General features: G+C 31.2%; 1 protein-coding gene across 1 annotated transcript in view; it reads left to right on the top strand.

Annotated features, from left to right (window-relative positions):
- The window catches only part of LOC111631488 (DNA helicase MCM9-like), a 65,709-nt gene extending 55,012 nt beyond the window's left edge, over positions 1–10,697 (top strand). Inside the window, exons 14-15 of the mRNA XM_023375732.1 lie at positions 8,970–9,131; positions 9,272–10,697. Coding sequence (XP_023231500.1) covers positions 8,970–9,131; positions 9,272–10,095 — 986 coding nt within the window. The 3' untranslated portion in view covers positions 10,096–10,697. The remainder of the gene's footprint in view (positions 1–8,969; positions 9,132–9,271) is intronic.
- Positions 10,698–12,017: the final 1,320 nt, after the last annotated feature.

Genomic DNA, 12,017 nt, shown 5'->3' with positions numbered 1-12,017 from the left:
CTATATCTTATAGGGGGGTCGACTGTAATTACAACTCATCGTAGACTGCATTTCTTAATAACTAAACACACTCAAGAAAACCTTTTAAACGAAAACATTAGAATTTAATAAATACGACTGCATATTTAAAAGGTTTTCTTGAGTGTGTTTAGTTATTAAATAATTGCCTTTATGTAATTAATGACAAGCTGTATTCAATGTTGGAAAAAGCCAAATGTAGTTACGAGTTGCAGTTTGGCCATATCTGTTATATGCTATATTCTACTGATTTTATTTAGACTGAATTAGTTTGTCTGAATCTTTTAAATAACATTCAAGGGTAACATTCTTTTAAATAACATGTGTGTAATAATAATAGATAAACTACATACAGTACTTCCAAATAAGATTTATTTTTTTATTAAGTTTCTTTAGTTTATGAAAAAAAGCATATAGATAAATAATAAACAGATTGCTTGGGCTATTTTGAAGTCATATTTAAATTTTGATGATGGAAATAGATAGAACTACTGTATTGTCACATAATAACTTTAATCTTGAATTTAATACAATATGTTGGTATTACATATATAGATAATATGAATGAGCTATAAGAAACACACACACACATATATATATATATATATGTGTGTGTGTGTTTCTTATAGCTCATTCATATTATCTATATATGTAATACCAACATATTGTATTAAATTCAAGATTAAAGTTATTATGTGACAATACAGTAGTTCTATCTATTTCCATCATCAAAATTTAAATATGACTTCAAAATAGCCCAAGCAATCTGTTTATTATTTATCTATATGCTTTTTTTCATAAACTAAAGAAACTTAATAAAAAAATAAATCTTATTTGGAAGTACTGTATGTAGTTTATCTATTATTATTACACACATGTTATTTAAAAGAATGTTACCCTTGAATGTTATTTAAAAGATTCAGACAAACTAATTCAGTCTAAATAAAATCAGTAGAATATAGCATATAACAGATATGGCCAAACTGCAACTCATAACTACATTTGGCTTTTTCCAACATTGAATACAGCTTGTCATTAATTACATAAAGGCAATTATTTAATAACTAAACACACTCAAGAAAACCTTTTAAATATGCAGTCGTATTTATTAAATTCTAATGTTTTCGTTTAAAAGGTTTTCTTGAGTGTGTTTAGTTATTAAGAAATGCAGTCTACGATGAGTTGTAATTACAGTCGACCCCCCTATAAGATATAGATACGTTCCATTCTTTAGGAATCCGATTTCTTACGAGTCGTTCCAATCACAGCCCGACACGTGTCAAGTTTACGGACTATGGCTGATTGAAAGGTTTTCTTCCATAAAATTAATCGATTCTACACTAATCCAACTCAACATTTCCAAAATACGTATATTTTTTTTTGGAAATAATCTGTATAAACTACGCTATAAATAAAAAATTGTAGGATTACTTACCGAGTGTCACCATTCGACATCGCCATTGTTCAAGCTTGTTTTCGTCGCGGAACAGCTCAGCAAACCGCGGCGATTTCTAATAACTTATTTTTCTGCGAATAGTTCCTTGAACTTCCGAGACATCATTAATATAAATAATTTTAATCGCCGTTGAATAAGAAATGTATAAAATTACAGTACTGTATTAGACTTACGGTACCTAATTTNTTAAACATTCAGTTATATATATATATATATATAATTGATAATTTACATAAATGGTAAGAAAAGCAGAATTGTTTGCAACTTGTATGAAAATTTTTACTAAACGAAGTATTCAATTTGAGCTATGCTCTACAACAAAAATTGGTAAGTAAGTAAATGTACTTACCAATTTTTGTTACCAATAACAGGTATCTTGATGTACTGTACATAATGAATTTTGAATGGAATTTCTCTGAATTTTGAATGGAATATCATTACATTCAAAATGCAGCGGCAATAAATTTGCATGCATTCATCACTTGCAGCCATTACTTGTTGGACATATGAAGTTTTGTTGCTTTATGTGCTTTGTACAGAATCTATATATAACACAGGGTGGGCCATGAATTCATAAACATTTAAAAAAAATTATATTAAAAAGCTATTTGACTTATTTTATTTTATTTTTTATTTACAATATAGCCAACCAATTTACAGGAATTTACTTTTTAAAAATAATATCATCTAAATCAGTGTTTCTCAGCCTCTAATGAATCGTCGCCCCCTTCAATAAAACTGTTACATAGTATCGCCCCTTCACTACAAAATTCTGATGCTGAGGGACAAGGCTAACGCTAAATTCGTACTGCATTGAATAGACTAGTGACTAGTATAATATTATTTGTTTAATTATTGTACGATATAATAACTAAAATATCTAATTATTCTTAATATAATGTTTTACTATATCATCCAGAAAATTGTTTTTCGCCCCCAAAATAAAAATTATTGCTAATCAGCCCCTGAACATGGAAAAACACCCACATGGGGGCGATATTGCTCCCGTTGAGAAACACTGATTTAAATGATCACCATCTCGATTTTGGCATTCTTCTAAGCGAGTACGGAAATTTTCGAAGACTCGTCGGCAAAGAGGCCATGAGATACAGTAGCAGCCATCTCTTCTCTAATTTTTGCTTTTAATTGAAACAGTGCTTATTAGTGTAGACATGACTCTTCAAATAACCCCACAAAAAGAAATATGCTGGGGACAAATTGGGACTCCTGGGTGGCCACAAGATGTCACCTCTCCTGGAAATCAGCTTTTCTGGAAACATCTCTTTAACTACAGGCAGGGACTTGTTAGATGTGTGACAAGTGGCTCCATCTTGTTTCCACATGTTCTGATTGTAGCCAGCAAATTCCAGCAGCTGTAGTGCCAGGAACTCCCGTAACATTTTCATATACTCAGTAGAGTTAACAGTGACTGTATGGCTATGAGAATCTTCAAAAAAAATAAGGGCCAATGTTCCCTTTTGTTGAAATTGCTGCCCATACAGTTAACTTAGGCAAATGAAGGGGCCTTTCATAAAATTGTTTTATGCAAAAGGCACTCTGTAGCTCCGTGAAGCGATCCATTGTGACTAAATTTCCCAGAAATGAGCTAGCAGTAAGACCACTCTCCGCACCCACTACTGCTCGTGTTTGCATGGAAAGTTCAATTCAAATGTTTATGAATTCTTGGCCCACCCTGTATATATATATATATATATATACNCTACCATAATAAATTTCTCCACAGAATGTGGGTGTGTGGTCACTCTTAGCTTCATTTCTCCCCATAGACCTTACTGGCATGGGTGTCCCTACCAGGAGCTTGTGCTCCAGCCTGCATTGCCCTATGGATCTGTAAAACTTCTGGGCTCTCCCAGCACGACCAGGTGGTGACCACGGGAGAGTTATTATTATTATTATTATTATTTTCTTTGGTTCTAATAGAGGCCACTTCCTTTTTTAGCATACCATATTTTTGTTATTGAGAAATTTATATTTAAGATACCTCAAATTTAAGTAGAATGTACTATTTTCTGTTTCTTTTACAAATATTGGTAAATGCATTTTTTTTAACACTTCTACAAATTTTTGCAATAATTTAAATATACAGTAGTACCTCAGAATACGAACGCTCCAGAATATGAAATTTTCAGGATACGACATGAAATTCAAACATATGTTTGCTACACGGTACGAACAAAAACTCACCATAGGATGTTACATTAGTTTGCAGCGCCATTTTTTATTCACTTATGTTCATTGGTCTCAGTCCACATGATTGCTTCGTCATGGAAGGATCTCACTCGATAAAGGAAATCTTGAAGTATTATCAGAAAGTGACTGATTTTATTGAAAAGAAACATCCCGAAAAGGTTCACACTGGCCATATTGCTGCTCAGTTTAATGACATTTGCATAAGTCATTTTAGAAACATTTTAAAAAGTAGGCATAACCAAATCTCTTTGAATAGATATTTTACCAAGCGACCTCTATCCAGTGAAACTGCTGGTGGAAGTGAAGGAAAGAAAGCAAAAAGCAGTGAATAAAAAATTTTAAAAAGAAAATATAAAACAAAAGATAAAAAAATTAGTGTTAAGTTATTTTTGAGTTATTGCTACATTATGTTATGTAAGGTAAGTTTTAGTATCATTTCCCTTCTCCCTCTCCTCCGTCACCAGTTTACACCTCCACCGTCGTCTATCCTCAAAGGTAAAGTGCAAATAAAACTACATTTTTTTTATCAATTACAGGCATACCTCGACTTACGTCGTTTCAAGTTACGTCGTTCCCGATTATATGTCGCTTGTTAAAAAAGTATATGGAAAAATAAAAATCAAGTTTAAGTCATTTTATTCGACTTTAAGTCATTTTATTCAAGTTTAAGTTTAAGTCATTTTATTCGACTTTACGTCTGTCCGCCACAAATATTGAAGTCGTAATATCACTCGAAAAACGTTTAAAGCACATTAAATCATATTAAAATATATGCAAGTATGTACTGTATTTACAGTACATGCATTCGTAAATTTAGATTACTTTTTTTTGTACTATATTAAAAACTAAAATTTATTTGTTTGTAAGCTTAAAATAGATTTTTATTAACCATATGTTATTAAAAATGCATTAATAAATAAAATACAGAACTGGGAATGGTAATTTACGGTTTAGCCTAGTGACAAGTAGATTCGGAGACAAGTAAATTCGACTTACGTCGTTCTCCTGGAACCAATTACCGACGTAAGGCGAGGTATACCTGTATTATTCTATTATGGTTATTTATACATTTACAACTACAAAATGCATTTTTTGGTGTTTTCCTTACTAAAGTTTTTTTTTTCAATGTACTATTTAGCTTTAATTTGAGTGTGTTTTTCGTTTTGGAATGGGTTTCGTTTTTTCCCATATGGTTTTACATATGTAACCATATGGGAAAAAATGATTCACCTTACAACATTTTCATGATACGATCTCAGTTTCGGAACGGATTAATTTCGTATCCTGAGGTACTACTGTATTGAAGAACTATTTATAGTCATGGCAGCAGTAGGAATCAAAATTTGCTATAATTTTTCCATAAAAAAGGAAACAGAATCACAATCTAGTTTTTACTGGTTTGTATTACTGTTTTATCTATCTCTCTGTCTCTCTCCTCAACCGGTGGTTGGTGTGCAAACATGGATGTGTGCAGTCTTATAGCTTCTCTCTTCTCTTAGCTAGCTGTTTTATCTGTTGGTAAGGCCTTTTTCATAATAACTCATTGAGATATTCCACTCTTGGTCTTCCATGTCTCCTTTTGCCCTTTATCTTTCCTTCCAATAAAATATTCATCTGTTCTGAGTGTCAAATTAGGTGGCCAAACATGTCATTTCTCCTCTCCTTTCCTGTATCATTCTCAAAATCTCTCTCTTCTCTGTTGCCTCTTCCAAAACATCCTCATTCCTCTTTCTCTCCGTCCATGACACTCACATTATTCTTCACCAGCACCACATCTCAAAGGCCTCCAGTTTTCTTTTCTCTGTTGTTCAGAGTGTCCATGTCTCCGAACCATACAATGCTATGCTCCAGGTGAAACTTTTAATGAATCACTTCCTAACATCGATTGATATATTTTTCGATGTTAATATCTATCATTTCCTATAGAATGCCTGTTTTGCTTGGGCTATTCTCACTGTGGCATCTCTTTTTCTCCTTTCATCTGAGGTAATTATGCTTCCTAAGTACATGAACTCATTGACTTCCATTTTTTTACCATCCAAATAGATGTTCATTCCTCCTCATTTTTTTTTTTGAACATCTCATTATCTTTGTTTTTTTCCTATTTATTCTCATCCCACGTTTTCTTTTAAATTGTTCGTTTAAATTTTCAAGAGCTATCTGTAGATCATCTACATCTTTTGCTATCATTGCGATGTTGTCAGCAAATCTTATTGTACTGTACAACTTTCCGTTCACTTTTATACCTTTTGTATTAGTAGTGTAGAATTCTTTCATTGCCACCTCTATGTATACGTTGAACAATAGTGGTGATAATCCACAACCTTGTCTTACTCCTTTTATTATATTGCCTTCTTCTTTCTTCTTCTCTTCCTATAACTACAGTTTGATTCTTATATAGCTTGTATAGTATTCGCCTATCCCTGTAGTCTACCTTCAGGTTCCTCAGTGATCTGAACCTTATGCTCCAGTCCACATTGTCAAAGGCCTTCTCTCTGTCTATAAACACTATGAGTGCCTGCTTTTTTACCCAAGTAAGCTGTTCGATGAGCATCCTTAGGCTTAGTATAGCTTCTATGTACCTTTATTTCATCTGAAACAAAGTTGGTCTTCTAATAGGTTTTCTTCTACTTTTCTTTCCATCCTTTGATAGATTATGCCACACAGGATATTTGATATGTGTGAGACTAAACTTAGTTTCCTATGATCCTCACATTTCTGTGCTCCTTTCTTCTTTGGAATTGAAACCATTATGCTCTTTTCAAAATCTTTTGGCAGTTGGCCAATTACATACATTTTGTTGATGAGTCTATACAGGTTGGTTTTAGTGTTTTCTCCTGGGGCCATTATAAGTTCTGCAGGTATCTGGTCTATCCTGGAGGCACACGATGTGAACTGGCCTCCTCAAAATCTGGACTGCATTTTTGAGCATAAGGACTCATATGATGCCTTCATTCACCTAACTGACATGTACTTCAGAAGAACCACAGTCCCTTTCTACTGATGGATGTCTCTTCTTTATTTTGTAATCCAATCCTAAATTTGTACATACGCGTTTTCTTGTTCAGGTGCAGGTAGCACCTTTGCATGCCTCGAACTGTGGTATACCTCTTGTATATTCCAATTGTTTATTTTATTGTATTCCTCATTACATTGTATTTTTCAACCTTTTTTTCTGATCCCACCTGGTTATGTTTCACGGCACCGGGATGTACTATGTATATTTTTATTTTAATAAATAACAGAACAACAGAATAACAGGTATCTGGTCTATACCAGGTGCCTTGCCCTTTTTCATTCCCTCCAGTGTCTTGTAGAATTCACATTTTAAGATTGATGGTCCCAAATCATTTGCATCAACCAGTTTCTTCTCTTCAATCAGTGTCTCGTCCAACTGGTCCCCTTTGTAAAGTTCTTCAATGTATTCCTTCCATCATTGTGCGATTTGTTTTTTCTCAATTAGGATATTTCTGTTTATCCATAATTGTAGCTGTATATTTCCTTCCTTCACCAAACTGTCTCTTCACCTGCCTGTACACCTTTTCCATATTTCCTTTTTTTCATATTCTTATCTATTTCCTTACATGCTATGTTAATCCATTCTTCCTTTGCTTTGTTAATTAAGTTCCTGTATCTTCTGTAGTTTTCCTTGTTGTATGCTATTTTGTAAAGCTTTCTCTGCTCCATCATTTTCAGTATTTCTGCTGGAATCCATGGTTTGTAAACTATTCTGCTTTCTTTACTAATATATTTATCTGCAGCTTTCACTATTCCTGTTTTGATATTATCCCATTTCAAATCTATGTCATTGTTTGTTACCTTATGTAAATTTGTCAACTCATGTATTACTGTTTGCCTGAATTCCTTCTGAACATTGGTGTCCTTTCTTAATTTTCGTATGTCCCATCTTCTGTATGGTTTTATCATTTGTTCTTAAGGTATAGGTGGCTCTTCATTAATACCAGATTGTGGTCTGAGTCAACATCTGTACCAGGGTAACTGTTGCTCAGTTTCACTTGGTTCCTGTACTTCTGTCGCACAAGGATGTAATCAATTTAGAACCATTCTGTATCTCCCAGTTTAGTTCAAGTATATCTTCTTCTCTTTGGCTGCTTGAACAAGGTGTTGGATACAATGAGATTGTGACTTCTGCAAAACTCTACTAGTTTGGTTTCCCTGGTGTTTCTTTATCTAATCCAAAGTTACCAACAATATTATCTTCCTTGCCTTCTCCGACAATTGCATTCCAGTCTCTCATGGTGATCATATTCTATTATCTGGCATTTTCCTTATAACTTCTTCAATTTGCTCGTATACTTCTATGTCTTCGTCCTTGTAGCTTGTGGTTGGCATATAGACTTGTATCAACGTCAAATTTCTGGGTTCTGCTCATATCTTAACTAAAATGATCCTTTCGTTGTATCTCCAACTTCCCTCGACTGCCTTCCCAAACTCTCTGTTAAAAATAAATCCCACTCCTGCTTGTCCATCCTTCAATGCCAAATAAATAATTCTTTAGTCATTGCTCCAAAAATCACCTCCATCCAGCCATCTGACCTCACTTAATCCCAGGATGTCGATCATCTCTCCATCTCATTCTTCAAGTTTTCCAACTTTCCCAGTTTAAGTGAATGTACATTTCAGGTGCCGATCCTGCATGGATGTCACTTGTTGACGACCTAAGAGGCCCTGCTATTATTTTCTCTCCTGCTGGGGCTGGCCCTCTGCAAAGCAGCAGTGCCATGTTTCCAATTCCTTATGCTTTCTCTGTGCACTACCATGTTTGTAATTCATGGGATAGAGTAAGATGGTGGGTTCCCCTTTCCTTCCACCTCTTTAAAATGTTAAAAAAGAAAAATATTTTCAATACATACTTCCTTCAACTCAGATCCTTTTTGAAAAAAAAATCTATATATATACAGTTTTATCATATATAGTAAATAAGGAAAATATTTAGGCTTTGAGCTTTTAAAAGGGACAATACAGTGAGGTTTAAATTCAGCTCAATGGTAACCATCTTGTTGTAAGAGCTGAGTTTAAACCTCATTGTCACTCTTAAAAGCTCAGAGTATTGCATTGCAGTTACATTATTAATTACAATAACTGAGCCTGAGAGATTTATCCAATATTATGTAACTCAGTTTATTGATAGCTCTATTGCTTTTATATTTCATTAATAAAAATTAACAAAGTAAATGTGTAATTGTAAATAATTTATAAAAATAATTTAAATTTTGTATAAAATTATTTAAATAATAAATTTTTGACTGTAATGTTTTTAAAGCACATGCTAGATTAATGTTTCGAGAAGAAGTGATAGTGCAAGATGCTGTAAATACAGTAATAATCATGGAATCTTCAATGCAAAGTTCAGCTATAATTGATGGATTAGATGTCCTTCATACAACTTTTCCAGCTGATCCAGAATTAGAATATAAAAATCAAGGTATTTTAAATTGTTTTATAAAAAAAAATTTTATTTGTTCACAATAATAATAATAATAATAATAATTGATTATTTGAAGAAAAAAATATTCATATGCTTATTTATATTCTATTGAGAATTTTTAATATTTTTGTTTTCAGTAAAAAGTGTATTACAGTATTTGGGTCTTGATGATATATTAGAGAAAGAAATAAATGAAAGTTTTAGCAGTATATCTGATAGAATAAAATCTGTTGTTTACACTGATGACAATGTATCGAATACTTCTATACTAAACATAATTTCTGCAGATATTGATAAAGATTTTATTACTCTTAATTCTGAAGATGAAAGAGAAAATCATGAAAATTCTCAAAGTTATGATTCAAATATAAATAAAATGTCTACTTTTGATTCATGGAATAGTGTTTGTGAACAGAATTTTAAAGACAATGAAACAAAATGTAAAAGTATAGAAAATACATTATGTACTAAATCAAATTTGTCATCTTCACAAATTTTTGATATTGAAAATATTAATATCAATGATATTAAGAAAAAATTTTCATTTAAGAACAAAAAAATTTCATTTAAGAAGACAAATAGAATGAAAGAAAAAAACGAGAGCTTATTTCCTACAAATATTAAAAATGTCTCAAATGATGCACCTCTATTATCAGATGAAGCATTTTCAGAAAAGAAATTGATATTAGCAAAGACTGAATCAAATAATTCTGTGCCATCATGTTCAACAGTTTCTAAACTGAAAAATTTTGCTTACGTACAAAGACCAAAAAATAGTATCTCTCTCAGCAATGTAAATGATACAGTAACCATAACTATGAGTAATAAGAACAGTCTTTCAACTACCCAGTCCGCTAGTCAAGCATTTAAAAGTGAATTTCTGAAAAAAATGTTTAATACTAATGATAATATTTTAGAAGAATTTGATTTTGATTTTCCTAAAAAGAAGCAAAAACTATAAAATAGTATTTTTTTTATTAAATAAATATTGTGTTGAATTTTTATATTTGTTATAAAATTTACATTTCTCAAAAATTCCTTTATTATTTTTAATATTTTATTTAATACTTCATCAATGTATATCTATTCAAATAACAGTATTTTAATAAATAAAGTAAGTAGAACAAATAATCATTGTCATGGATTAATGAAAACTAATTTGATCTTCTCTCTTGAAAAAGTGGATATTTTCTGATTTCTTTTTAAATATAGCTTCATAATTCATCTGTTTTTATATCACAGGAAGATTTTACTTAGTATAGTTAAGTTTTAAAAGTTTTAAATTGCCTTTAAAATATTTAAAACTCCTTAACCTTTTTTTTTTTAAATTTTAATTTTTTAAAAGGTGAGGTTAAGGAAAAAATTTTTAAACATTTAAACAGTTTTAGCATTTCCAGGCAGAGAAGAGCATCAAGAAAAGGTAGGTTAGGACCATGCCAGATAAATTGTTCCTCCTATGATATGAAAATGGATGAATTATGAAAACTTTGTATCTTATTTTTGTGAATTACAGTAGACCTCCCCCTATAACACTGTTGATAATTCCGTTTTATATGAATTCCATGTTGTACAAGTCACCTAAATTTTACAAATACATGCACCTGGCTGTGAATGGCACACAAATTTGTAAAATCTAAGTGACTCGTACAACATGGAATTCATATAAAACGGAATTATCAACAGTGTTATAGGGGGTCTACTGTAATTTATGATAAATAAATTTAGTTTTTATTTGTCTGAGTCTTGTAAAACTGGGTTTATTGTGGAATTATTTATGATAAATTAATTTATGAAAAATTAATTTATGAAATAAGCATACATTGAATAACTCCAGCAATAAATTTTAATGGACCAAAAATATTTTTGACCTAGTCTTATAGGTCTTTATATTATCAATAGTATTAAACATTTTACAAACATAAAAAAGAACACAAAAACATTCTAAAAAAATAAAACATGCATAAAATTTAAATTGAATGGAAATAAAAATAAATAACATAATACATAAATAAGATTAAAAAAAAAAACATAATGTAAAAGAGCATATAATATCATAGCACCAAGTAAAAGTTAAGAGTTTGTACAATGATTTTCAAGCTGCCAATAAGGAGGTGGCATCCTTATGGTTGATACAGTTTGTTCTATATTTTCTTTATGAATTGCTAACATCTGTAAGTGCTTGAGTGATTTATTGCTTTTAAAGGGCCTAATGATCTTAGCTTCATCTCATTTAGCTCATACACTTTGTTGGATGGCATAAGCTGTCAATACAGTACTTTACAGATGTTTTGCCACCATGTACTTATGTTCTTTAATTCTTGTTTGTTATTCATTCATTATTACATAATTGTTAATTATTGTGTTAAGAAATAAGCACGTAAATTACTATATCACAGGTTTTTTATTTTAAATAAATGCATTTCTATATAACTGGTTTATTTGTAATTTTATTTTATGCATTTAAAAACATTATTCCGAGAAGGGGGTCCATGACCTTCACCTGACTGGTAAAGTGATCCATGAAACAAAAAAGATTAAGAAACCTAAGCAAATTTATCATATTAATAGTATATTTTTTAAAGATATAACTTACAATAAATTCTTGAAAGAATGACAGACATTATCAAACTTAGTTACATTATTTCAAGAGTTTTTATAAAGTAATAACACTTTCAAAAATGAAGGAGTAAATAAGAATGAAATGAAAACTTTGAATGTTTTTAGTGTCTTAAGATTGAAAGATAATAAAGATATAGCTATTGCAGAAGCATATAATTAATTTTGTTTTAGATAAGACTAATTAGTTATTTAATATGTATGCATTTCTTCACTAAACTTTCTTGTTTTTAAAATAAAGTTTTTATTTCCTTCCTAAACTGTGAA

Source organism: Centruroides sculpturatus, unplaced genomic scaffold, assembly GCF_000671375.1.
Source record: "Centruroides sculpturatus isolate CEXI.00-Female unplaced genomic scaffold, Cexi_2.0 scaffold518, whole genome shotgun sequence".
Taxonomy (NCBI): domain Eukaryota; kingdom Metazoa; phylum Arthropoda; class Arachnida; order Scorpiones; family Buthidae; genus Centruroides; species Centruroides sculpturatus.
This window is presented reverse-complemented; position numbering and strand designations above follow the sequence as displayed.